The following is a 27,611-nucleotide window of genomic DNA, read 5'->3' as shown; positions in this document are numbered from 1 at the left end:
TAGCACTATGGCAAGGTGCACTTTCAATCTGAGGTGAAAGTGATCTGTGCAATCTAGAACTTTTATTTTTATAGCTTCTTAAAGTAGAGACAAAACAACACATACATATACATACATGAGAGCTATGGTAAAAATCACGTTCTAGATGAGCCCTGCCATTTGGATCAGTTCTCTGACGCTTTTACCGTAATACGCAGTTCATGCGCGACCGTCGAAATAAAGTGGCGGCTAGATTGACCGTGCTTTTCGATTTGGCGGCTGGCCTGACCGCAGTATATATTGCATGCATCTCTTATTTAACCTGATTCAGATAACCAGCTAGTTAGAGAGCTCCGTGACTGAACTGTGTTCCGATTAACATGGAACTGCACAATGTTCATTTCTCCCTCCTTGAGCAGTGGAAAGTGACCTTTACTTTACTTAGTTAACAGTCATTCATGGATTTGCACTACGCCACCGCCTGCATCGTTTTCGAACACACTAAAAAAAAACTTAAGTTACTAGAGAAGTATAATATAATCTCTGTAAATAAATGCAATTTAAATTCATGTCTTGCACACTTTTATGTTCGTTGAATAGAACATATACGCTGTCTTCGAACTGGAATCAGGGCGGAATATTAAAGTTTGCAGGGCACTTACTTTTGAATAGAACAGACATCTGAGATACAGCGACAAATGTCGAGAGTGCGATAATGTAACACGATAGCGCATCCATGGAATGCGCGAACATGCATCTCTCCACTCGTAAGCGAATTTCCTTCCTTCCTTCCTCACACAAAAACTGGACGTTTGCTTTTAAATCCACACATTGTTCTTTTATGATTTGGTTCTGCTTTCGCTCAGATACTGAGCTCAAACGTTGTCCTCGCATCAGCTAACTAAATGGAAGCAAGCAGATTGTAGTCAGCCTTCTCTATTTATTTATTTATTTGTTATTTTATTACTTATTTGTGTTAAGTGCTTATTGTAAATATGCATTATTCAATTGTTTTATTTATTTGTATTTTGTTGTTTTTGTATATAGTTGTACAATAAAAGCGTATTAACCAGACTGGTTCCAGAAATTAGTTACTGAGGGTGCTTCTGAAATTAGTGAAGGTGCTGTAGCCTTAATGCACATTTTGTCCATTGATATAGTTATCACTGTCAAGCTTGCAATTTGCTATACGGATGTCATCCTCGAAAAAGAAAGTTCTACATTTTAAATTGATTACTGCCTAGAAAGCTCGCAAAGAGCGCTCCCATTAAAATCACTAAGGAGCTGTCACTCTTTGTTCATGGCGATCTCACAAAGTTCTGTATGACCAATCAATCTCTCTACACTGCGCGATCAATGTTGTAATGAAAGGATATAACTCGGCACAGAACAAAAACTGGTGTCCCTTTAAAGGGTTTTTCTTCACTGAATATATTCTTACGTGGTAACATTTAATTTATTTGATTTTATTCAACCCAAAAATATTAACTTAATCAACCTAAACATTGGGTTGCAGTGATTAAATTTAAAGGCTAAAACAGGTATAAATAACTCACCAAGAATCCCGCCATTCCCCACTTCCCCGCTCATTTTGTGGCCACCTTCTTTTGAGGCTGTGTGTCTCAGGTGGAAAAATGCTGTGTAATCAAAGCGTTTTCAAGCGTCACCAGCTGGTCGTTTTCATCTTACTAAAAACTCTTTGGAGGGCCGGTGTCCTGCAGAGTTTAGCTAGACCCAATTAAACACACCTGAACCAGCTAATCAAGCTCTTACCATGCAAGAAACTTCAAGAAAGTGCAAGAAAGTTTGGGCACCCATACATTTAGATGAAATGTTTAGATTTAGCTTAGTCTTTTATTTTGATATAATAATAATAATAATAATAATAATAATCTCTAACACTTATGTAGGTAAATCTTGCAAAATCTATTTGTTTTGGTATCTCATTAGATTTAGTACGTCATTTTGTGTAATTTAGAGGGAAAATGTGTTGTTTTTGTGTGTGATTTGAATCACAGTTGCAAAAAGTTGCTAAATAGTAAAAATAGCTAAATTTTTTTGCTGCTTTTTGAAGAAACGGTTGCTAGGGTAGTCTGAAAAGTTGCTAAATCTAGCAACAAAATTGCAAAGTAGGCAACACTTCGCGTCGCGTTCAGTTCAGTATTTCAAAAGTTAATAAATGACCAAACCGAAAAAGTTTGCTTCAAGAGTGTACAAAGCGGCGTTGATACGTTTTGAAGTTCGGTGTTTGAAAAACAGAGCAAACAGAGAAACAGGGGCCTGTACCATGAAGCCGGATTAGCTGGCTAGCCAGGTAAGTTTAGGATTAGTTTGCACCAATGCTGGGTTTTAGGTACCATGAAAGAAACTCGGCTTCAGTTGGTGTTCATTGCCATGGTAACTTGCGCTGCACGGCTAACCTGCTCCGGGGCAGGTTAAGTTCTGGATTCGAGATCTCAAAACGAAATTTGACCAATCAGTAGTGAACATTTAAGTGACGCAACTAATTTCTAGTGTCTGTTGCAATGGCTTGTCCTTTTCTGAGAAATCCCGTGGACATTTCCGCGCAAATTGTTCGAAGAGCGCTTCGCAGAGAAAGAGTTTTTAGGGACAGACAAGATCCCATTGCCTTCCCTGATAGTTACTTGTATGAAAGATACAGATTTTCCGCCGAAGGCATATTGTATCTTTGCGAACTTCTAGAGCCGCACATAACAAATGTGACGCGTCGAAGCCATGCCCTTACTGTAACGCAAATGGTATGTATTGCGTTGCGTTTTTTTGCAAGCGGAACATACTTGTATGCAATCGGTGATGCAGAGCACCTAGGAAAAAAACACGGTTTGTCGAACCATTCGTAAGGTGGTCCTCGCACTGCAAGGCTACCTAAACAGCTTTATTGTATTCCCTGGCTTTTTATCGACCTTATCAATTAAAGAGGGTTTTTATAAAATTGCAGGTGAGATATATTAATAAAATCATATAATTTTATTTCTCTTACATGTTTACTATAATACAGTACTTTTATCTAAAAGGATTCCCTAGAGTCATAGGAGCAATAGACTGCACGCATGTTGCAATCTCCACAGCTCTAGGAGACCATGAGGCAGACTATGTAAATAGGAAGTCTTTTCACAGCCTTAATATTCAGGTAGGTGTACTATGATTGTGATATTTTTAGCTTTAGTTAGGTGAGTATTTAGATAAAAAAAAATAGCATTTTAATTATCTACTGTACTGTGTTCATCTGCAGATGACTTGTGATCATGAATGTATGATCACAAGCTTGGATGCCAAGTGGCCCGGCTCAGTGCATGACTCACGAATTTTCCGTGAGTCTTTGTTGTGTCAACGCTTTGAGGAAGGCAAGTTACATTTGGAACACTACAGACTACTTTAAAGTATTCTTTTAAAATGTGACAGCGACATTTTCAGAATGTTTCCTTTTCTGTTTTATGACAGGGCTTTTTGATGGGGTGTTAGTTGGAGACAGGGGATATGCATGCCAGAGGTTTTTGCTAACCCCTTATCCTGACCCCCAGACACGATCACAAAACCGGTTCAATGTGGCCCTCAGTAAAACCAGGGTCAAGGTAGAGATGACCTTTGGCATCCTAAAGGCACGCTTCAACTGCCTTCGGCACTTAAGAGTGTCACCAGAACGGGCATCACAGATAGTGGCTGCATGTGCCATTCTGCACAACATAGCCACTATCAGAAAGGAGCGAGTACCAGCATTAAACCAGCTTCTCCCTGATGAAATTGACCCCATCACACTTGACCACCCAGCTGGTGCAGCTGTCAGAGAAGCAATCACAACACAATATTTTACTTAAGCACACTGAAACTACAGATGTTTTGTTTTTTTATTGGTTATGTGGCTGTAGAGCAAGGAGAGAGAGCAAGAGAAAGTAGCATTAATAAAAATTCTGTATTCATGCCAAAGTGTTAGTTGGTTAATGGTGTACGTACAGAAATCTGTTTTTCAAGCTGTTTAATCTCCAGTTTAATTTTTTTTTTATTTGGAGTCTCCTCAGCTCACAGTCAAGCTCCTTCAGTGTACAGTCTATTTCCATTTTTCTTTTGTAAAGGGCCCTGACTGAGTCAGTTTCCACCTGAAACCAATAAAACTGAAGGTTAATCAAATGACAAAATATTGCACTTTCTACTTTCTAATGTTAGGTAATGTTTAAGCATTACCTTGTTCACATTCCTTTTGAATCCCATTGAGGTAGAGGCCTCAGGTTCAGCGGTAGGTTGTGAAAAATCCTACAACAAATGAAAAAAGGACCAGAGTCACTTTATTGCTATACATTCACATGTGTGCAATAATTAAGTCAACAGCACTCACCTCAGCAAGCCCAGTGCCTTCAGTCTCAGAACAGGCAGACAGTGTCTCCTCATTTGTTACACTCTAAATAAGAAAAATAGGCCTATGTAAAGCAGAAATGTTGTAAAACAGGTTATGTTCAAAGTGTTCATTTTGCTGTATACTGACCTCTGTCTGGGAGACTGCATGTATGTGTGATGGCTTTAGCAGGGCCACTGTGTTTCCATCTACTGCATAACATAGTTAGTAATACAAAAATAAATAATGTAGTAAGGCTTTGGACACATACCCACTGTTACTTGCTTAGAGGAGCCAGCACCAGGGTCAGACTGTCTAGCACCTGAAATACCATCCATTATTGGTCGCCCCTCATTGTTACTTAGAGCCAACTCCTCTGCCACAGTGTATTCTGGAGGAGGTGGTCCTCCTCCTGTTTTTCGGCCGTCACACTTTTTTCTGTTTGCTGCCAAGAAGCGTTTGTGATACAATGTTCTCATTCAAAAAAAAAAAAAAACACACACATCATCAGAAATACTCACCACTTTGAAGTATATTTTTATATTTTGTCCTGATCTGCTGCCAAGTACGTTTGGAGTTTGGGTTGCATCTAAATATAAAGTCAAGTAATATGATCTTGTATCATTTTCACATTTACATAAACAAATAAAAATACATTGTAATTTTGTGTATTTACACAATGCCTTCATATGAATATAGTTATATACATACATAGCCCTATACTATATAGCCATATATATATATACATATATATGTATGTATATATGTATGTATGTATGTATGTATGTATGTATGTATATATATATGTGTGTGTGTGTGTGTGTGTGTGTGTGTGTGTGTGTGCGCAAGCAATTAAAATTATTTTAACTGTTAACAGTAGTTCAGTAGTGAAAGCATATTGAAATCCAGTAATTGAAAATTAGTTAGTAACACTACAACTTTAGTGATCATTCTTCATTTGTCCGGTCGAATGCTTTTAACAATTACACTGTTATTGTAAAGTGTTAGCATAATTTTTACGGGCGTGCAAATAGATAAACTAACGTTACATATACATAATTAGACCTTGATGTATAAAATATGTATTTAACTTACGCATTAACGCTATCCGCAATCTTTCTCCAACAGTCTTCTCTCGCTTTGGCAGCAGACACGGTATTACTGCGCGCTTGTAAAACGTGCTTAAATTCATTGTATTTCTGCATTATAATAGTTTGCTCCTCAGCGGAGAAATATAAGGACCTCCCTCTCTCCATGTCGAACGCAATTGGTTGTTCGGTGGCACGTCACTCTTTTATGTGCACGCGCGCGCCTCAAGTAATCATGCTTAAGGATCAAAGCCTGGGTTAACAAAGAAAGTTGATGAGCTTCATCATGGTACCAATAATGCCTGATTGAATGGGTTTGGATTTGTCAACCCAAAACTAATCCTGTAACTCTGAGTTTGTTCATCTACGTTCATGGTACAGGCCCCAGGTGTGTCAACCTACATGATTACAGCTCTCGAATAATAGATCCTCGGATCCCGTTATGGCAGGATGCGGCGCAAATTAAGCCCTTTTGGAGGGAGCACGGAGCATTAATGATGATAATGAACCGAAAATCAACATTCAACATACGCAGTTAACCACTGCTAGAGTTTGTTAAATAAACTTTATTCATTCTGTCAATAATAATCTCCCACTGATGCTGTACAGATTTCAATAACAGTCACATGAACAGATTGATAAAGCCTCTCAGACAGAATTAAGCTGTTTCAGATGATCATCTCACTTCAGCAGCTGGAAAAACCGATGCAAATCAGAACCGCATTCACACTGATATCAGTTTGATTCAGATCCATCATTTAAGAGTTTCTCTCATGGCAGTGCTGCTCTGATCTCAGGTCAGATCATCAGTCTCTCTCTCTCACACACACACACACACACACAGACAATATGCAAATTTTTAATGAATAATAGTTTCTAAAGAAAGCAGAAAGATATTAATTACCCACAATTCTCTTATTAGACTATAAAGTACCCCCAAATAAAGCATTTATATTGAATCTAAACAACTGAATTTCATATGTGGGAACTTCCATTTTTGATTTATATTATCAAAACTTATCAACTGTGTTAAATATTGAAATATCAGTGTTCAAAATACCTTCATCTAAGAAACAGACTCACTTTGACCACGCCCACTTTCCCCATCCCATTCTCCCATTAATCTGACTCCACCCACTCTATAGCAAAGGCTATAGTGACCCCACCCTATTAACTCCTCCCACCACCCTGACTCCTCCCCCTTTAGCACAGAGCTACAGCACTAAACACACACTCACATGACCAGCGGTGAATCAAATGAAGATCCTCCTGAATCAACCAGAGTTAAAAGCAGAAGCGATTCAAGTGTTGTGAATCAGAGACTCGTTCTGAAACCTGTAAACGTCGACGCCCGTGGCAGATTCAGCACGGGTTTCCCTGATTGAGTGTAAACGGCTGATCTTCAGTCAGATCTATAACTCGGTGCGAGAGCGAGAGATCCGCGGCCCTTTCCGGATCTCTTTCCTCTTCTCCTCCTTCCTCCTCCTCTTCTCTTCCTCACGGAGAATCTTCTGGAAAGCCTCAGCCGTGTGCAGCACCTGAAACACAGACGAATCTACATCGTCAGATTATGCAAATCAAAGCAAACCAGTCAAAATAAACCAGTTATTCAGTTCATAATATAATGACAAAATAAGCAGAAGTCTTTGTAAACTAAAATCAAACAGGAAGTTTAACTTTCTGTGATTTCTGATCAACATCTGAAGCTCTTCTGCCTCCTATTGGCTCTACCTACATATTACAGGCCATGAATTACACTAATTTAGAACAATGAATAAACAACTGGTGAAATTGTAGATATGGCATGATGCATTACAGAAATAAACGAGTGTTTATATCAGCTATTATATAGCAGATTTATATTTTATATTGATATAAAACTCATTTTATATTGATATAAAATGTTTTAAAATGTTTGTTTAGATTATACGTTTTACTTTTTTTTGAATATATATTTTTTTAGAATTCTTTGAATATTTTAAAATAAAAATTGCTGAAATTAAATTGAGTACAACTCTTATATGCAGTGCTATTTTAATATCATTCAAATATTACATTTTATATATGCACTATAATGTTTTTATTCATATCTGGAATATATAACATTAGTATTTTAGTTTTTAATTCATTTTAATATTTTCCATTAATTTTAAAGTTGTTTTTGTCATTTCTACTTGTTTATAAATCTATAAATATCTATGTCTATATATGTGTGTATTAATAAATTTATTTTAGTTTTAGTTATTTTAGTACATCAAATTAAACTAAAAATGAGAAATGATGCCTGAAAAGAAATATTATTTTATTTTCAGTTAATGTTTACTTTATTTCAAGTAATAAAACTTTTTTGACTTTAGTCTTAGTTAATTATAATAACCCTGGTTATATGATACAAATACAAAAACAGTATAACATTTTATGTATATTTACATTTGAAAATTGAAAAACATATTAGTCAATCTCTAATTTTATTAATAACAATTCAGTGGACAAAAGAAACACTGAATCTGTAGTAATAAACATCTCTCTGTATATATGAAGAGTTTATTTGCAAAACATTTTTTTTAAATCATGTTTTTTTTATTATGTTATGTTTTTATTGTGTTTTACTGTGTTAGTTATCTGTTTTATTTTTAATTAATCAAAATAATCCAAACTTGCAGTTACATTGAGATTAAGTGGAATGCACAATGAAAAAAAAAACATGATACTTGAAAATTAAAAAAAAAAAAAAAAAAAAAAAAAAAAAGAGTCATCTGCTTTTGCAAATAAACTCTTCATATGTATACGTGTGTAAATGACTCACGTCATCTCGTTCGGTGCGATACGGATTGACGAAGTCTGCAGATTTCTCTGTGATTCCCAGCTCCTGTGACATCTGAAGCAAAGACACACACCGTTAAAGCTCATTTACTTTAAGAGTATTTGATGTTATGATGATGCCAATCCCATGATGCCTCAGTCTGACCAGCGTGAGCACGTGCTGATGGGCTCCTCCGCTGAAGACGCCCGTCAGGTTGCAGAAGCGCAGACCCCAGCGCAGCAGACGACTCCAGTCCACGTTACGATCGTAGTAGTGATGGACGATACGTGGGAAACGCAGAGCCACGTCCCCGAAGAAAGCCGTGTTCTCCACCACGTGAGAGTACGCTACAGATAAGACAGACTGAACTGATTAAACCCACTGAATATCACTGAGACTGAAACTACTGCATGAGCTCACTGAAAACGTTAATTTAATAACACCAGATTATCTTATGTAGAAACAAATGATTGCTGAAATTGAAGAAGTTTGAGAGTGAGAAGTGATTTTGTTTCACTAGAAGTAAATGTGAATTGACTAAAAATGGTCTGAGAGTGTTTTATATGGAAGCATATTTATGCCACATGACAAAACTCAATCATGGTTTGGTAAACCATAATTATGAAATTAAAGTTGTAATTATGAGATAAAATGTCTAAAATATGATAGAAGACATTAAAATTGTGTGATTAAAAATGATAATTATAATCATAAAAATTATGAAAAAAAAAAACTGAAACAATTCCAAATGTTAAGAAAAAACTGAAATTATGACATAAAATGTCATACTTATGAGAAAGTCAAAAGTATAACATTAAGTTATAGCTATGTGATAAAACTTCATAATTATGGGGAAAAAAATAATAGGAAGTTAAACTGACAAAAAAATAAATCTTATGATGTTAGAATTATGACCTATGACCATGACATTTATATTCTATATATAAGTATTTATTAATTTATTTATTACTTCAATAATTTATGATTTTATAATTATGAATTTAAAATTATGAAATATTATTAAGTTAAAATAATAAGGAATATAATTAAATTGTAACATGAAACGTTTTGGAAAAAGTGAGGGAAAAGACAAAATCATGAAATAATACTAAAATTATGAAATATTAAATTTATATTTATGAGAACAAACATCATTACGTGGAATAGTTTTTACATATAAAGTCAAAATGATGTCAAAGTAAAAATTTTACAAGCTGTAACCATTGATCTTATGAATGTGACTCAAGTCAAAAGTTAGGACCTTTCATCTTAAAATTAAATGGTTATGATTTATCATTTATGAATTCAAAATATGACATTTTATAAGTTAAATAATATTTATAAGTTAAAAGTATATAAAAAAAGGTTAAAACATTAAATGAAAAGATGAATTTATGAGATTAAGTGTGGAAATTAAGACAAAAATCTCATGATTTCAACTTCTAAAGTCAGAATTAAGACATTTTCCAATAAATCTGATGTCTGATGTTTACATGTTAAAATTAAACAAGTCACAATTATGACAAAAATACAATTCTGTGATTAAAAAAGTCAAATTTATGGAAAAAAAAAATCAAAAATGAAAATTACATAGTAAGTAAAAATGACATACTAAGTCCATTTATTTAAAAAAAAGCAAAAAAATAAATTTTTTTTAACATTTTGTTTCAACAGTTAAGATGTTTTAACTAAAGATTTAAAGTTTTTATGTCATAATAATGAGGAAAAAGTCAACATTCTAGTAACAGTTCTGAAAAGAAAAGTTTTGAAATTTTGCTAAAAAAACATTTTAACATTTTGTGTCATAATTAACTCAAGATTTCATCCTTTTATGTCATAATCATGACTTTTTATCTTTAAATGTTATAATTATGATTCATCATGTTGCGGAAATTGGCTTTTTAATTGTTTTGAGTATTTACACATCAGACACACACAAACTCTCAGATGTTTGAAATGAACGGTGATAAAGCCAGAGTCTCTCACCTTCTTTGATTTTGTCATCGAGTGGGAACGGATCTTCCGGCTGCACGTTAGCAGCTATAAGAACAGCTTTGGAGTCCTCCAGCACCTGAACACACACACACGGATCAGACCAAACTCAATCAGATCAACTCCATCACACTCAGTGTCTACACACACACACACACCTTGAAGAGGCCCTTCAGCATGATGTCGATGATCTTGTACTGCTGGTTGACGTCGTTGAGCTCCACCAGGTTCTTCAGCGCGTTCAGCTGATCTTTCCTCTTGCTCTCGAACAGACGCTTATCTGAGGAGGCGTTCAGGAGAACAACACACTCTCACACATTCTCACACACACACACAAACACATGACTGAGGAGGATACAGATCTCCAGGTTGGAGTCGTGTCGGGGTCTCTGTGCGTCTGAGTCAGAGCCAAGAGCCACTGGAGCTGCCAGCAGCAGCAGAGCGCAAACACTCAACATGACCACTAGAGGGAGACAAACACCAGTCAACACTCAATTACAAACCACAGAGCAACCAAATAAAATAAAATATCACAAAACAGACTTCTGTGAAGCTGTTTTCAAACAACCAACAGTTTGAAAAGCATTATACAAATAAACAAGAAATATGCTGTAAAATTCAGTGAAATGACAATGAACACTGAACTCAGCTGTTAAATGTCACTTTTGAGAAAATACAAGAGTTTCAGTTCAGATTAGCATCAAAAAATACAAAAAAAGTTCCTCAAAATATCTTCTTTTGTGTTCCTCAGAAAAAAGAAAGTCACAGGTTTGAAACGACGAGAGGATCTATTTCTGGATGGACCTGATTTCACTGAAGATCAAAACAAAAACCATATGACAGGTTGATTCAATTCTGTTTTTATGAAGAAAATCTTTTATTATGGATCAATTTGATTTAATATACACACTCACAACTCAAATATCAGTGCAAATGTGTAATAAACAATAAATCCAGTGCGTTTGTGGTTTGTATGTGATGCATCAGCTTCAATAACAGACATCATAAACCAGAGGGATCAGACAGATTTATGATTAATATTTGATGTGTTTGCTCAGAGCCAGACCGCTTCAGAGGGATGTTCTACTTCCTGTCCTGAGACTCAGCTCTCAAAACAGACCAGACCGACCATAAACCACCAATGACAGACGTTAACATCATGATACAGAGACGCAAACCCATCTCAAATCGGACCAGACTAACTTAACAGATATAACATGATAATATAGTGATGAGAACCATCTCAAACCAGACTTGACATTCATAAACCATCACTGACAGACACCAACAGGTCAATGATGTGATGCCTAAATTTTCTGTCTGAATGCATTTTTTTGCAGTTAAAATTGATTTAAATGCATTAAAAGAAACCATGTAAAACCAAGAACCATGAAACCAAGTGCCTCTCACATGTATGTGCTCCAACTTTTCAAAAAACATTAGTTCTTTGAAATTTTTCTGTTATTATATGTGTCAAAATATCTTGTGGTGCAACCTTTCGGCCATAACTGCTGTTTTGGAAACATTTTTCAAATTACCCTAAAATTTATTCACATTTATTTTCTGCACTATTTGGCATTATTTTCAGTGTTTTGTAATCCTGTACAAAACTGCAAAGCATTTGTATTTATATTTACATCATAATATGCAAACAAACTTTGTCCGATGATGTCCATTTTATGAAATATCATGCAGTGTGACCATCAAGAAACTACCGTTTTGCAACTTTTATGTTGAAATCCATTCAAAGACAGGATGTTGCATCATAAAGCAACTCCCTTTCAAATATGTGGGGGAAAATCTAAATAAATGAACTTTTTAATGGCTGGTATGCAGTTACCACTTTTTGCATATCATGCGGTATAACCTCAAAAAAAAAAAAAAAAAAAAAAAAAAAAAAAAAAAACCAGTGAATATTAAGTTATTTCTACAAGTATTTATTTTATTATAAATTTCATAGTAACCTTTTGTGGGAAGCTAACTTGTTTTGCTACGGTGGGCAATTCTATGCCTGCATCTTTTGACTGAATTTGAAAAAATATCAGTTTTCCAGATTGGCTTTCATATTCAATTGATGGTTTATAAACATAAAATACTCTATTTTAATATAATTTGGAATAGACTTTTATAACAGAAAATGCAAAAAAATAAAAATAAATAAAAAATAATAATAATAAAATACAGAGGCAACTCTGAAATTATGAAATTATAGAACAAAAATATGAGATCATTATTCACAAAAAAAAACCTCAAATGAAATGCAAATACTTTGTTTCTAAACACTTTAATTGCTGAGAATTTCTTAAAAAATGTTAATCATGTTAAAAAAAAAATTAATTAATTAATTTTAATATAAATCATGGTCTCACCAACATGATATTTTACATTTACATTTAGACATTTAGCAGACGATTTTATCCAAAGCAACTTACAAAAGAGTATTTTTTTTAATAATAATATGTTTAAAATATTTTTCTTGAACAATTACAATACTATGATCATGATATAGAGATGAAACACATTTCAAACCAGACCAGACTAACCCTGATAGACACTAACACAATGATACAGTGATGAAAACCATCTCAAACCAAACCAACCCCGACCCATCACAGAGAGATGTTCACATGATGATATAGAGAAGAAAACCATCTGAAACCAGACCAACTCACATCAACAAGATGACAGAGATGCAAACCAGTCCGGACTAACCCCGCCAGACATTAACGGGATAATATAGAGATGAAAACCATCTCCAACCAGACCAGACCATGACAGACATCAACATGATGCTACAGAGATGAAAACCATCTCAAACCAGACCACTGACCCATATCACTGAGAAACTGAGTTTTCAGTCCAGTTCAGACCAGTCCAGAACCCACTCTAGTTGTGTCTGATTTGAGGTCTGATTTTGGTCATTTGAAGTCAAACGACCACACTGCACTTCCTCATCCCTGCATGGGTTAACCAGTTTAGCTGGTTAGTCCTGACAGTTCACAGCTGCAGCCAAATACCCGCAGAAAATACAGTATTTGTGAAATTATTCATATAAACGGTCGAAGCATCACGATTCAGTGATTGATTCACATGGGAATACAATCACGATCACATTCATTTACTGTTATTCAAACAGCGCTGTCAAGATACCATGGTATTACCATGGTAAACGATTCTACCGTCATTACTACAGCAGTCTTTCACTGAATCGTCAGCGGACTGAACTGAAATAAATGACACCACCACGTAATATGATATAATCGCGGTCATCTCTACACACATCGCGTCACACTGTCCTCCTCATCATCAGTGCAGATGTTACAGCGGTGTTTGATGCGATCGGCTCCGGATCGCCGCTGCACTCACTCACTCACCTTCAGCGTCAAGAGCGCGCGATCATCGGTACAAAAAAACGCGTTGATCATCCGTCGGATTCGAAGTGTCGTGTCGCGATGTGAGCGGCGCGTCCGATCGGATCATTTACATGCCGCGAGTGTCCTCCAGTCCGCTGCTGCCACGCGCGCGCCGCTGGTTTCCACACGGAGCCGTTAGAGGGACGCACGCGTGCTGACGTCATCCTGGCGTCATCCCGATCGATCATCAATAGCGTTAGATGGACTTTCAATATTCACACGTGACAGATGAAAACAAATCAGTACTGATATTTATCGACACACAACACACATTACAAATGATACATTAATAAATAATTAAATTACAAATGAATTCATAGCGTTTTTAATACTACAGATAAAATACAAAACTTGTATTATTATCAACAATTACAATAATATTAATATACAATAATATTTTTTGTTACCACAAACCTAAAATGAGTAATTGTAATTCACATGAATAATAATGAAACATTTGTCACTACTGAAATGATAAAATGAGCAACATCTATAGTAAAAACATTAAATCAAGAACATTTTATCTATATGTTTGATTATATCATTAATTAATTATAATTATTAGGCCTAGTACAAAATAAAAATTAATCAACAACTATTTTGTCTGAACTCAAAGAGTAACAAATTACTTATATTAAAACTGATGATGATAAAACTTGCTTATCATATTTATTCATGCAAGAAAAGAACAGTCACTGTCAGGGCATAGCTTATAACAAAACAAAGTTTTTACATGCAAATGTCACCATCACCAAAGTATAGTCAGAAAATTAGGGTTTCACAATTTGTCTATCTACAAATATCACAGCCTGCTGAAAAACATTTTCCTTTTGTTTTTGTTTTTTTTTTTGTTTTTGTTTTTTTAATGACTTACTGTAGAACAATTTATGTTTGCAAGGTCTCTATAGTCAATTTCATCTTGATGGACCTCATCCACAGCCACCTTGCAGCATATATCTAAATGTTGGAATTTTTTTTTTTTTTCCACTGGCTTTAATATTTTTGGAAGATATGATACTTCTTTGGTGAACCGGAAATCATTAAAAAGTACCATAAGTCTATTTTAACTGTCTTATTTTTTTACCATATACATCTGAAATAAATTTTCAGCTAGCTAACAAATTGCTTTGTGCTGGTTTCAATACAGCTACAGTCTAAACTAAATTATTTTATAGGTAATTTATTACACATTGTCATACCAACAACATGCAATTACTGTAGATTATTAAGGCTAAATCTTTTATTATTATGAAGGTTACATTTTATTAAGGCTAAATCACACTTACAATCTAATTTCTGAGGTGTTCTGAGTAAATGATTTGTTATTGTTGTATACCGATTGAGTTCAGCGTTGGACAGATCGGTTGTTTTAACCATTCATTAAATGAATCGGTTCAAATGAGTCATTATGTCACGTTGTGTGCTAATCCCGGTTGTGAGATCAACACACACCATCAGCCCTTTACACAATTACAGACAACCATACAGTTACACTACAGTAACTAATATAGTTATTGTTGTCAGTAGTTGTGTTTGGCTGATGATGTTTCTCACTGAATCCCACACATGTTCTGGTCTACTAGTTTCTCTGTGGCTCTGGCTGCAAGTTCAACAGCTTCCATACGGCTGATTCCTAAGCTCTCAGCGTCCTTTATGGCTCTCTTTCTCACCTCATCAGTCACCACCACGTTACTCAGGAGTCTGGCTGCACCTGCTATGTTTACATCAGCAAACACACTCTGCTCAGCTTCCAGTCGTGATTCCTCTATTAAACTCCAGTATATTTTCTGCCATTTTGTTAAAATGCCCCCATTATTCTTTTGTTTGTACTGCTTTACTTTCTCATTCAGTTTCTGTTTCTGAATCTCCTGAATGCATTTCTCTGTTCCCTCAAACACGTCATTGGTGAAGTGTGTCCCTCCATTTTCTTTCAGCATCTTCTCTATTTTACTAATCAGATCTTTGAACTGTGGGAAACTGGCTGACTTGTTGTCCAGACTGAAGAATCTGTTTCCACAACTACGTATGAGGGACTGAAGATCTGGATCACCATTATTAAGATACTGTTCAATGGTTTTCTTTTCCTCCTCTAACTGATCTTTGTGAGTGAAGATGATCATGGTGTATTTTTCTATCTGTTCCCCAAACACTTCTTTGAGCTCCTTTATTGTATTTTTCTCCTCCTCAGTGAATCGACCCACTTTAAGCACAATAATAAAAACATGTGGTCCGGGAGAGGCGAATGTTATGCATTTAAGTATTTCTGTAATAACCTCATCTTTACTGAGTTTAGTATCATAAAGTCCTGGTGTATCAATCACTGAGATCTGTTTACCAAACCTCACTCTACTGTTTGACTGACACTGTTTTGTCTGAGAGCTTGAGCTGGCTGAAGATTTGAACAGGTTTCTGCCGATGATGGTGTTTCCTGCTGCACTTTTCCCAGATCCAGTTTTTCCCAGCAGAACCAGCCTGAGATCTTTCCTCTCAGGAATCACATCAGTCTCATCTGGATCATCTGCTGGAGACTCTCCTGAAACTACAACAGAAAGATTAAATCACTGATAGATCAGCCTCTATGGATTTCTTCCGTTAAGATCAGTGTGAGAAATATTAACTTACACATCGAACAAACCACAATCTCTTTGTGATAATCAGTGTTGGGGGTAATGCATTACAAGTAACGCAAGTTCCATAATAATATTGCTCTTTTCAAATAACTAGTGAAGTAACGCATTACTTTTGAATGTCTAAGAAAATATCAGAGCTACTTTTTCAAATAAGTAACGCCACTTACTTTTTTTCCCATTTATTGATTGACAAGTGTACTGTCAGGAAGTTGATAGTAAACATGATGTTACTGTATTCTAGACTAAATGTGAACATGCATTAATTCATCTCATTCACAAAAAAAAAAAGATTCAGTATTTCTCAAAATGAATAAAAACAGTGAAATGCAAACTCAGAATATGACGCAACCCTGCAATAATTAAATGTTAAATAAAACAAATATCCTTTATGTATTTAATCACATTTTATTAACCAGTGTCTTTGCTGCTGACCTTCAATGATGCAATTCAACCATACTAATAAGCAAAAATTACTTTAGATAAACTAACATTTGTACTTCATTTTTTTATATAGCTGAAGAGTGATCTGCATAAATGTACTTTTCTTTCAGCCTGAGGTGAATTCACTTCACTTTTGGAGTAAAAGGGCTTTTACATTAGAATTTTTTTATATTAAAAACAAGGAATCAAGTCCTGCCCAGATTTAAAAAGTTATGCAAAAGTAACATAACACATTACTTTTCATAAAAAGTAACTAAGTAACATAATTTTTCATGGAGTAATGCAACATTGTAATGCATCACTTTTAAAAGTAACTTTCCCCAACACTGGTGATATTGAATTCATTTATGACAAAAAATATATATAAATAACCTTACAATTGACATCAGGATCATCCTTGCTTGATCTCTTCTTCATTTGTTCCATAATAAATTTCCCTCCATTCGCCACCATCAATTCTACAATCTTCTGCAGTAGTTCTTGTCTCTGATCTATTTTACTCTTGTTATTGAAACAGTGAAACTTTCCTCCACATTCAGTCACCAGTTTTTGTAGATCTGCATTATCATTGTTTTGTAGATATTCATCAATGGTTTGATCCAGATCCTCCAGTTCATCTCCATGTGTGAACAGAATCATGACGTATTTCTGAACTTCAGGACCAAATAAACACTTCATATAATCCAGGATCTCTTCCTCATTTTGCACAGGTTGCTCTAGAGGAACGGTGAGCAGAACTGCGCTGAGACCTGCTGAACATCGAGAAACCAGCTGCTCGTTCATCTCCTCCAGCTGGTCTTTATTCAGATCTGGATCCAATAGATCTGGACAATCAATCACATACACCTGCTTCTCTCCAACCCAAACTGCTTCTTCACAAACTTCACACTCATGCTTCTTTTTAAATTTCACTTTAAATTTTTTTTCTCCCAGTATTGAGTTTCCAGACGAGCTTTTACCAGAAGCATTTCTGCCCATCAGAAGAATTCGGATCACTGGATCATCTGGCCTGGAGCTGCTTATCACTGAACTCTCTGAAAGAGACATAAACTATGTAATATGACCGTAGAATTTAGTTCAAATCAAGTGTTTTGAGAGGTCTCTTGTTCAGTTTAGGCTGGCCATACACTAGACGATTTTCAAATCTTAAATGATTTTAGACCGTGGGATACCCCTGACATGAACAGAGTTTGAACCTATTTGTAACCTTATAATACTCTGATTTGACCAGACCTTGAGACCACACACTTGTTGATCGTAGGAACGATTTCACAGTGACACATGGTCTCATATAGAGGCTCAAAAGATCAATTGTGACTAACGAAGAAAAGCAAATGAGACCCTGGACCACAAAATCAGTCATAAGGGACAGATTTAAAATAAATAAATAAGATTTCAATTGACAACTATTTTTTTATAGACAACTATTTGAAAATCTGGAATCTGAGGGCAAAAAAAAAAAAAAAAAAAAATCTAAATATTGAGAAAATTGCCTTTAGAGTTATCCAAATGAAGCTCTTAGCAATGCATATTACTAAAAAAAATTAAGTTTTGATATATTTATAGTAGGAAATTTACAAAATATCTTCATGGAACATGATCATTATATCATACTGATTTTTGGCATAAAATAAAACTTAATAATTTTGACCCATACAATGTATTGTTGGCTGTTGCTACAAGTGTTACTTACGGCTGGTTTCATGGTCCAGGGTCTCAAATGGAGAACAATCAGCGTTGTCAGCTGTATCTCCTGGTGTGTGTTCTGTTTCACAGTGAAAAACAAAGTATAAAAAACGAATATGAGTGGTGTTCTTTCTCAGTACTCTGCTTTCATGTCATGTTTGTGGCTACAGCTATAGAAGCACGCAACATCTGGTAGGTGGCGCTTACTCGATCTAATTGGCTATCACAGATATCACATCAGAGGCAACCCGATCAAGAGTTGTAAGCATCAAACATTAATATTTACGTTTTGAGTATGGAGGCGCTCTGTCTATTTAACTCTGGGAGCAGTTACATAATTGTAGTGACACACATTAGAGAATTTTTGGACAAAAAAAAATGATTTGCGACAAGCATCAAATTCAGCCCCGATCATTCAGGGATGCAAATCGGGCTTAAAATCTTCTAGTGTGTGGCTAGCCTTACTCTACTTGTAATTAGTGTTATTCTGTTCACACGTGTCTCATTCAACTGAGAAGACCATCTCAACAGCTTTTTATGAGCACTGTTTATTCATATTATACATTTAAGCTAAAAGTTTTCAAACTTACAGTGCACACTACAGTCTCTGTGCTCACAACATCCCAAACATAAATAATTTTTATATTTACTCATTTATATCTAGATTTTTTCATTGTCTGGCTATCTGGGATTTCGGTATGGAGTTAAAGGGTAGGATTATTACTTTTTTGGTAGTATTAAATCACATTGTGTGTGTATATTAGCACTGTTTGTTGTTTTCACATGTCATCTGATAGAACATTTGGACCCGGAAGTCAGGGAAGAGGTGACACGTGACGTCAGACTTAAAGGAGAAGTCCACTTCCAGAACAAAGGTTTACAGATAATATACTCACCCCCTTGTCATCCAAGATGTTCATGGATTACTTGTTTTTTGAGGAAAACATTTCAGCATTTTTCTCCATATAATGGACTGCTATGGTGCCCCAAGTTTGAACTTCCAAAATGCAGTTTAAATGCGGCTGTAAACGATCCCAAATGCGGTTGTAAGAAAAAGGGTCTTATCTACGATCGGTTATTTTCATTAAAAAATACAATTGAAATACTTTTTAATCTCAAACGCTCATTTTGCCTTTCCTACCCTGAACTGTGTATTCTGGTTCAAGACAGTTAGGGTATGTTAAAAAACTCCAATTGTATTTTCCCTCAACTTCATTTCATTTCATTTCAAAATCATCCTACATCCCTAAAGAAGTACCGACCCAGTCTTTGCAAAGTGAACATGCAAAGAAGATCAAACACCCTTAAAGGGGTCATTGGATGCTAAGTTCACTTTTTCATGTTGTTTGAACATTAATGTGTGTTGTCAGTGTATGTACAAATCTACCCTATAATGATAAAAATCCATGCAGCGGTTTTTAATTAATCTGTAAAAATAATATCCCCTTTTTCAAATCGAGCCGTTCTCAGATGCCTGTAGTTGTGCCGTCAAACCCACAGAGGCCGCTCCCACAATAGTTGATTGACATGAGCGTCTTACCTCAGACCAGCTGTAACAGTCTGACCTCCATTGTTTTGATGCCGGAGCAGGGATGTAATTTAGACAAGAATATCTCCGATTGAGCGATTGAGGTGTTGTGTCGGTCAAAAAGGAGATAATAATACTGAGTGAATGCTCCTGACACATATTATATGTCCATCAAATACTTTTTCTTCAAACTCGCTAAATTTCAGCCTCAGCCCAATCAGAAGTACCAGTACTTACATAGAAACATATACAAAGTGGCCAGAAAGAAATGCTAATTTTAAAGAAATAAGTCAGATGGATTTAGAGGCTTTTGAATCTGAATTCTTCATATATCTGTCTATGTTTGCGTGAATCATTCATGATCCAGCTTCACTTACAGCAGGTTTTTTTTTATGCATCTTTGTGATCACCTTTCCTAATAGCGTGCTAGTTAGCAAGTTTAGCGGCTAAACGCGGCTCTCAATGAAGAGGCAGAAGTTTCATCAAAGGACAAACGGGTTTCCAGCACTAAAAATCACTTGCTGTAGCTCTGCTACTAAATTTATTCAAAAATGTACAGCTATGATCAGCTGTTTCTCCATCTTGGCTGAGCTTTCAATGTTATTACGGAAAAGGATGGAGCTAATTTGTTGAATCTCGTCACATGACCCGCGGTGCGCTTGCAGCATTCTGAGATGTTTTCATCGTCGCTTCCGTTATGAGCGCGGTTGAAATAACGAACTTGAGCGCGCAAAAGACACGATATGTGAACTTGATTGTTCAAGCCACCTCACAGAAGTGTTCTGTTTGTTAACAGAGTTGTTGAATGTTAAAATAAGGTGAATTAAATAAAAAATAATGAACATCCTGGATCTGTTTCTTTGCTCTTCTTTATTCTTTCTTTATGTATTATAGAAGTATCGGATCGGGTTTCGGTATCGGCAGATACTCAAAATCAAATGACTCGGACTCGGACTCGAGGGCAAAAAAAACCTGATCGGGACATCCCTAGTGGCAACAAGTAAACAATCTCTCAGAGCAGCAGATAGAAGAGAGGGGTGGGGCGAGCACATTTAAAGCAACCTTGATCAGAACAGGATGAATTTTGCAGAGCTGATTTTGGCAAGGTAAAAAGGGTGTTGTTTTACACTACCATTGATAATTTTTAACCAAAGTATCCACCTTATTTTTCAATGCGGAAGTAAGCTATTTTCTGGTAATGTGTTAGACGTCCGGTTCATAATCCGCCATAGGGAAATAACGAGAAGAATAATGAAGTGCAGTAAATGGTAAAACAGTTTGCACTACAAACCAGTGTGTTCATAATTAAGATAATACATTAAAATAATATGGTAAGACACACCAGTTTGCAATATCAAGCAGCAAAATTAGCTTTTGGTGCAGCTAAAAATAGCTGGAAGTAGACCGGAAGCCAGACACAAAAATTTTTCAAATGGCTGCACCCACTCTTACGGGAAAAATAAGGTGGATATTATAGGCTTTTAATTAAGACCTTGCAGAATCATATCAACTTGTGGAAAATGGGCATCTGATGACCCCTTTAACAAAAAAGGTAAAACAGCAATATAGGACGATTTTGAAGTTGAGGGAGAAAATACGATTGGAGTTTTTCGACATACCCTAACTGTCTTAAGTCAGAATACACAGAGTTCAGGGAGAGTTAGACAAGACGAGCATTTGACATTAAAAAGTATATAAATTGTATTATTCTTATGAAAATAACTGATCGTTTTGCTTCCTCAGCTACAACCACATTTGGAATCGTTTGAAGCTGCATTTAAACTGCATTTTTGCATCCACTATATGGAGAAAAATCTTGAAATATTTTCCTCTAAAAACATCATTTCTTTACGACTGAATAAAGAAAGATATGAACATCTTGGATGACAAGGGGGTGAGTACATTATCTGTAAATTTTTATTCTGGAAGTGAACTACTCCTTTAACAAGCGGATAGTTTTTTTGTCCTTTGGATTGTTACCTCTCTGTTTATTTTTTTGTGGATTTTCTTTGAACTGATTTTGTTATTTAAGAATTTGTTTCTCCGTTTGTTTGTTTTTTGTTGTTGTTGTTTTGCCCCCTTTGTGTTTTTTATTATTATTATTATTGTTGTTGTTGTTGTTGTTGCTTGAACTTTAATTAAACCTACTGCATCTCAGCTTCTTCTAAGTGTGTCTTACTATTGGGTTTACTATCCTTCAGTGACCCATTGGAGATTACTGTATGCTGACCCAAGAATAATTTGGCCCTTATATTTCAGCATTCATGTCATGCATATTTTGTATCACCTGTTTAGAAACAGAACTAAATGTCAGATTTACTGAAGTAATTACCAATGGTCACTCATGTCTGCAAAATTATCTGAACTGTTCGTGATTCAGAATACTGAGTCCTTCACAGTGCTGTTGTAACATCACAATCATGTTGCACTGAGGTCTATGAAGCTGACTTCGTTGTAAGCTATACCTCAAACACTGCTAATCTATCTTGCACTGGATGAGGTTATATTTACCTATGATCCATTGTAGGAAACAAAACAATATGGCAAATATATTTTATTGCGTGTCAGCGATGAAGCGCCGTTTACTGTGTACGCATTTTGTAAACGAGCAGTGCACTATAAGATAAAGACCATATTTATACACTATTTCAAAGTAAGTATCAAGTCATGGGCACGCTTTTTAAAGGCTATTTTAAATTTATGAATTTGAAATTTACTTGTTCATGTTTCATTAGGAGCATTTTACATTAACTTCGGGTTTGACACTTACTTATAAGAGCTGCACTGAACATTCACTGAACTGCTAAAATCTAATATTTACAGCCCAATCCTTAAAGAATGCAAACAGGCGCTCACTTACCAGCCTTATTTGTCTTTTTCTTCGAAAAAAACTGACCCATGACACTGCTTTCTAGAAAAACAAACACAAAACAATACAATATATATTTGTAATGTCGTAATGTCAATAAATCCACATATTTGTAAAACTCACCATATAGCTAAGCTCACCAGGAATCGAGTTGCTGTTCAAAGGTCATTCAGCTTTGAAGAACAACTTTTGTTTTGCTCCTCCCTGTTGTAGTTATATCATCTCATATGTCAGCTATTTCGTGAACGTTTTTATTTCCTGAAAATGTTGGCCATTTTTTTTTTCCTGAACATTTTTTAAGAACAAACACAAAACAATACAATATATATTTGTAATGTCGTAATGTCAATAAATCCACATATTTGTAAAACTCACCATATAGCTAAGCTCACCAGGAATCGAGTTGCTGTTCAAAGGTCATTCAGCTTTGAAGAACAACTTTTGTTTTGCTCCTCCCTGTTGTAGTTATATCATCTCATATTTCAGCTATTTCGTGAACGTTTTTATTTCCTGAAAATGTTGGCCATTTTTTTTTTCCTGAACATTTTTTAAACTGAGATTTCCAGACAAGTTACAGAAGGAAAAACAACGTATTCCCTTACACTGCACAGACTAAAACCAGGGCTTTTCACTTTGTACCTTAGGGTACCGCCCCAGCGACAGAACATTTTTTCTGACAGTGCAGCTATCAGTTGCAGTTCTGGCGCCTCCACCTCAATATACTGTACGGCGCGACATACGTTCTAGCCATTCTTGAGAAGTGGGACAAAACAGTGCAAAATTGAAAAAAATAAAACCTTGTACTTAGACAAATGAAACTACATTTATGTATCTTATACTAAGCTACTGAGCTATGCTTTGATACAACCTCCCAACTTTTCCACTTTTTTTTTTTTTTAACAAAATGTGCTTTTTACCTACTGTGTAATAATTTCAACTTTATCTATAACAGCATTCAACATGTTTTTAACATTTCAAAACACATTCTGATGTTAGCAGACAGATTACACTTAACGTGAACATTTCCACAAGAAATATAAAATGTCAATTAAATTTTATCAATATATTCAACTGACGGAGGTGATGAAAACATGATTTTGTAGTCATTTTAACTATCAAATACATTGAATCAATCAATTACTGTATTAAAACAAACACAACAAACAGTGAGTATGTTATTGTTTATAAAGCTTTTATTCAAGACTCACATTTAACTATTTTTATATATCATTGGAAAACAAAATCTTATGGTGGTGACATCTGATGGTGTTGACAAATTTGGCATTTCTTTCACAAAACAAATGGAGCTCATGTAGTAGTCATTTAGTTTTTTTCTGTTGATGTTAGATGCTAATGGAACCTGCTTTAGGAGAATAAAATCTAAATATTTAAAATAATTTCCTCAGAAATTGGAAGATGTGTTGACATATCATTGTTGTCACACAGGAAATATTAACAATAAGATTTAAAATATTCTAAAACTATAAAACTTAGCAGAGCCTGTCTGACACTGATATACTCTGCAGTGGAGGATTGTGGCAAGGGGATCATTTAGAGCGACAGCTGCCCCTGATATTATTACATTTTAATACATTTCTGACGGTGCTGACCAAAAGTAGGTACACAACTGTGAAACCTTATGAAACATGCAATAAAATTTCTGTCCTTATTTACGTACTCACATGTTGTCCTGAACCTGAATCAATTTCTTTCTTGTGGTGAACATAAAAGAAGATATTTCTAATAATGTGGATAACTAAACAGTAGCTGGTCCACATTGACAGTAAAGGGGGAAATACTATGGAAGTCGACAGCAACTGTTTGGTTACCCACTTTCTTCAACGTAACCTTTATGTTCCAACAGAAGAAAGAAACTAATTCAGGTTTAAAACAACTTGAGAGTAAATGACGGTGTAAAAAAAATTTTTTTTTTTACAACAGGGAAATTAGTAGTAAATAGTAAAGCCAACATGATAAAGAATCATGAATCATGATATTCTTGGAAAAAAATGGGATATGATATTTTTGCCATATCACCCACCCCTAACTTGTGCTACAAAACTTTCAACCTCTGTAGCACCAGTGCTATGTGCAAAAAAGTTAACATACAGCCCTGCTAAAACACATTTGTTTTTTAAGGAAGCATGAGAAGGCATGAACCTTGGAGTAAGATTCTAGAGGAAACAACAATTACAGGACACTGCAAAAAAATTTTGTCAACATGGAAAGCATTTAATCACTGCACAGCAGTTAATTATAATCAATAGTATAAATGAATATTAATTAATAACCATATTTATCTCTACTATTCAAATTGTAATATAAGTAACTAATTCTTTTTAGTGAAAATGATTTTTACTCAATGACCACTTAAAATAAGTAAATTTTAATGGCTATAACGAATATTAATAAATAATTTATCACCATGCAATTATAATTAAAAGTAAAAATGAATATTAATCAATAACCATTTTTGTTACTAAAATTAAAACAATAAACTGCTTAAAATTTTATCAATAATTTCAACTGACGGAGGTGACGAAAATATGATTTTGTAGTCATTTTAACTGTCAAATACATTGAATCAATCAATTACTGTATTAAAACACAACAAACAGTGAGTATAAAAAAGTAAAAATGAATATTAATCAGTAACCATTTTTGTTACTAAAATTAAAACAATAAACTGCTTAAAATTACATAACTAATAATTATTAATGTAAATATATAGGGAGAACAGAAGTGTGAAGAACAGAAATCAAGAAGTGTCTCATCAGAAGTGTTACTGTGTGTGTGTGTGTTTCATAGGTCCTGAGAACTGACTGTAAAATCAGACAGACAGACAGAGACCCGTCCAACCCGACTGACACACACTGTGTTAAGGAAAGCGTCATTTGTTTGTGTGTAAGTGTGCATGTGTGTGTATTAAGGATACAGCATGTGTCTGCTTGAGCTCTCAGAGCGAGGAAGATGTTTGAGTGACTCTTGTATAGACTCCATCCTCATCCTCAGATCATCAGGAGGAGAAACAGCACAACACTGAACACAAACACATTAATGACACACACACAACATTTCAGATAAAATGAATACTTCAACTAATCAAGGATGCACTAAATTAATCACAACTGACAGTAAAGAAATGTATAATGTCACAACAGATTTCTATTTCAAATGCTGTTCTTCTGAACTTTCTTGAGCAGCAAATCAGCATATTAGAATGATTTCTGAAGCATCATGTGACACTTAAGACTAGAGTAATAATGGTGAAATTCAGCTTTTCATCACAGAAATAAATTACAATTTAAAATATATTCACATAAAAAAGTTATTTTAAATCATAATATTTCAAAATTTTACAGCATTTTTTTTTTTCAAATAAATGCAGCCTTGATAAACAGAAGACACAACAGAAACATTAAAACAAACTTTTGAGCAGTAGTGTGTGTGCGCGTATATAGGCAGTATATATGTGTGTGAGTGTGTTAGACACCTGTGTGAGCATCAGTGTCAGTGTGTGTGTGCTGTCTTCAGTGAGGCTTGTCGCTCCTCGTTTCTCAATCTCCTCACACACAGACTCAACTTCAGTCCTCCACTGTGAGACGCTGCCACTGAAACACACCAGCTGAACACAAACACACTCGATCAGACTGAAGAACAGGGCTAAAGCATATATATGTGTTTGTGTGTGTTACCAGTGTGAGCAGCTGCAGCGCTGCAGATCTCAGTCTCTGGTCGCAGGACAGTAAAGAGAAGAGCAGGAACCGAATCCACGGCTGACACACCATGTGCTGCGCTACACACACACACACACACACACAACAACACAATCATGTGTGTGTTTGTCCATCTATCAGTGAGCTCATCTCATAGACTTACAACTAACACTCACAGATACCAATTTTATGAGCGCTTTTATCTAGTCAACACGTTTCACTGTATGATTGAGGGTGTTGTGTGTATTTGTACCCGTTTCAGGGATCCGTCTGTGCAGAAATCCCATTAGAGACTTCAGACAGTTCAGAGCGGTGCTGACCATCAGATCCTGCGTCTGTCACACACACATTCATCAATCATTGACCAATTTACTCTCACACACAAATCAGACTGTGTTCAACTCTTGTGTTGTGCTGAAAGTCATTTACCCTGATTTGCTGTTTGTGTGAAAAATGACCCCACTTTTAAAAACAGTGTGTCAATTTCTCATTATGCTTCATTAGCACCAAATCTTAGATACAGTATTTTTAGCAACTCAGGTTCTTTCAATGAACACAGGTGTTGTGTTTCTTTTTTAAACTGATTGATCGTAGAATTCATTGATCTGAGCTTAAACCTCAGTTTTTGAGTTAAAAAAAAAAAAAAAAAAACATATGAAGAGTTCAGATGCAAAGTTCAGATGCCTCTAAATTAATCTGACGTTTTTCTTTAAAATGAGCATTTCTTTCTGGCTACTTTGTATAGGTTTCTGTGTAAGTACTGGTACAGTGCTCAGTTTTATTGAACACTTATTTAACTCCATAACATGAAATTAAGGTTAATAATGTAACTTAGATCACAAAATCTTCAGTTTTACTCAAATTGGTGTAAGCAAAAACCCCACAACAAAAACTACTACATCTAGTATTTTGTATGAACACCATGATTTTTAAGGACAGCACCAAGTCTTCTAGGCACGGAATGAACAAGTTGGCGACATACTGCAACATCTATCTTTTTCCATTCTTCAAGAATAACCTCTTTTAGAGCCTGGATGCTGGATGGAGAATGATGCTCAACTTGTCGCTTCAGAATTCCCCACAGGTGTTCGATTGGGTTCAGATCAGGAGACATACTT

At 35.3% G+C, this 27,611-nt stretch overlaps 4 protein-coding genes and 1 pseudogene across 9 annotated transcripts; 1 reads left to right on the top strand and 4 right to left on the bottom strand.

The window, feature by feature from the left end:
• The first annotated feature begins 2,260 nt into the window (after positions 1-2,260).
• Positions 2,261-3,904, top strand: LOC127158619 (putative nuclease HARBI1; annotated as a pseudogene).
• Positions 3,823-5,799, bottom strand: LOC127158628 (uncharacterized). The gene is made up of 7 exons (XM_051101690.1): positions 5,423-5,799; positions 4,849-4,916; positions 4,599-4,772; positions 4,478-4,539; positions 4,331-4,393; positions 4,180-4,248; positions 3,823-4,094 (listed from the first exon to the last, which is right to left on the bottom strand). The coding sequence occupies exons 1-7, from the start codon at positions 5,581-5,583 to the stop codon at positions 3,936-3,938; spliced, it is 756 nt and encodes a 251-aa protein (XP_050957647.1). The 5' UTR covers positions 5,584-5,799; the 3' UTR covers positions 3,823-3,935.
• Positions 5,800-5,961: 162 nt separating this feature from the next.
• ccdc134 (coiled-coil domain containing 134) lies at positions 5,962-13,756 on the bottom strand. 2 transcript variants are annotated; one of them, XM_051106908.1, is made up of 7 exons: positions 13,585-13,756; positions 10,569-10,673; positions 10,369-10,490; positions 10,205-10,289; positions 8,384-8,565; positions 8,222-8,293; positions 5,962-6,953 (listed from the first exon to the last, which is right to left on the bottom strand). In XM_051106908.1, the coding sequence occupies exons 2-7, from the start codon at positions 10,666-10,668 to the stop codon at positions 6,828-6,830; spliced, it is 687 nt and encodes a 228-aa protein (XP_050962865.1). In that variant the 5' UTR covers positions 10,669-10,673; positions 13,585-13,756; the 3' UTR covers positions 5,962-6,827. The 2 variants fall into 2 exon arrangements, with proteins under 2 accessions (XP_050962865.1, XP_050962864.1); XM_051106907.1 differs by lacking the exon at positions 13,585-13,756 and adding an exon at positions 10,856-11,494.
• Positions 13,757-14,267: 511 nt separating this feature from the next.
• Positions 14,268-23,390, bottom strand: LOC127163599 (uncharacterized). Of its 5 annotated transcripts, none has more exons than XM_051106898.1 (6): positions 23,153-23,390; positions 22,901-23,062; positions 22,769-22,819; positions 18,388-18,459; positions 17,072-17,728; positions 14,268-16,162 (listed from the first exon to the last, which is right to left on the bottom strand). In XM_051106898.1, the coding sequence occupies exons 3-6, from the start codon at positions 22,806-22,808 to the stop codon at positions 15,174-15,176; spliced, it is 1,758 nt and encodes a 585-aa protein (XP_050962855.1). In that variant the 5' UTR covers positions 22,809-22,819; positions 22,901-23,062; positions 23,153-23,390; the 3' UTR covers positions 14,268-15,173. The 5 variants fall into 5 exon arrangements, with proteins under 5 accessions (XP_050962855.1, XP_050962858.1, XP_050962857.1 ...); XM_051106901.1 differs by having other exon boundaries at positions 22,918-23,062; XM_051106900.1 differs by having other exon boundaries at positions 23,170-23,390.
• A 1,925-nt stretch (positions 23,391-25,315) lies between these two features.
• On the bottom strand, positions 25,316-26,850 carry LOC127163320 (meiosis inhibitor protein 1). The gene is made up of 5 exons (XM_051106500.1): positions 26,747-26,850; positions 26,473-26,573; positions 26,271-26,402; positions 25,713-25,816; positions 25,316-25,640 (listed from the first exon to the last, which is right to left on the bottom strand). The coding sequence occupies exons 1-5, from the start codon at positions 26,814-26,816 to the stop codon at positions 25,580-25,582; spliced, it is 468 nt and encodes a 155-aa protein (XP_050962457.1). The 5' UTR covers positions 26,817-26,850; the 3' UTR covers positions 25,316-25,579.
• Between the last annotated feature and the right edge of the window lie 761 nt (positions 26,851-27,611).

The sequence above is a fragment of the Labeo rohita genome, chromosome 3 (genome assembly GCF_022985175.1).
Source record: "Labeo rohita strain BAU-BD-2019 chromosome 3, IGBB_LRoh.1.0, whole genome shotgun sequence".
NCBI lineage: Eukaryota > Metazoa > Chordata > Actinopteri > Cypriniformes > Cyprinidae > Labeo > Labeo rohita.
The sequence above is the reverse complement of the archived record's forward strand: the minus strand, read 5'-3'. Positions and strand labels throughout refer to the sequence as shown.

What these genes read in the sequence shown, in the direction of transcription:
- LOC127158628 (XM_051101690.1), bottom strand. Translation starts at nt 5,583, where the DNA reads ATGGAGAGAGGGAGGTCCTTATATTTCTCCGCTGAGGAGCAAACTATT. An exon ending in AAGGCACTGGGCTTGCTGAG is followed by an intron (nt 4,249 to 4,330) that starts GTGAGTGCTGTT and finishes CATTTGTTGTAG; the next exon opens with GATTTTTCACAACCTACCGC. An exon ending in TCAAAAGGAATGTGAACAAG is followed by an intron (nt 4,095 to 4,179) that starts GTAATGCTTAAA and finishes TATTGGTTTCAG; the next exon opens with GTGGAAACTGACTCAGTCAG.
- ccdc134 (XM_051106907.1), bottom strand. An exon ending in CGACTCCAACCTGGAGATCT is followed by an intron (nt 10,491 to 10,568) that starts GTATCCTCCTCA and finishes ACGCCTCCTCAG; the next exon opens with ATAAGCGTCTGTTCGAGAGC. An exon ending in TGCTGAAGGGCCTCTTCAAG is followed by an intron (nt 10,290 to 10,368) that starts GTGTGTGTGTGT and finishes GTGTGTGTTCAG; the next exon opens with GTGCTGGAGGACTCCAAAGC.
- LOC127163599 (XM_051106898.1), bottom strand. Translation starts at nt 22,808, where the DNA reads ATGGGTCAGTTTTTTTCGAAGAAAAAGACAAATAAGGCTG. An exon ending in GAAAAAGACAAATAAGGCTG is followed by an intron (nt 18,460 to 22,768) that starts GTAAGTGAGCGC and finishes ACTGTGAAACAG; the next exon opens with AACACACACCAGGAGATACA. An exon ending in CCTGGACCATGAAACCAGCC is followed by an intron (nt 17,729 to 18,387) that starts GTAAGTAACACT and finishes TGTCTCTTTCAG; the next exon opens with AGAGTTCAGTGATAAGCAGC.
- LOC127163320 (XM_051106500.1), bottom strand. Translation starts at nt 26,816, where the DNA reads ATGGTCAGCACCGCTCTGAACTGTCTGAAGTCTCTAATGGGATTTCTG. An exon ending in CGCTGCAGCTGCTCACACTG is followed by an intron (nt 26,403 to 26,472) that starts GTAACACACACA and finishes GTTTGTGTTCAG; the next exon opens with CTGGTGTGTTTCAGTGGCAG. An exon ending in AGCTCAAGCAGACACATGCT is followed by an intron (nt 25,641 to 25,712) that starts GTATCCTTAATA and finishes AGTGTGTGTCAG; the next exon opens with TCGGGTTGGACGGGTCTCTG.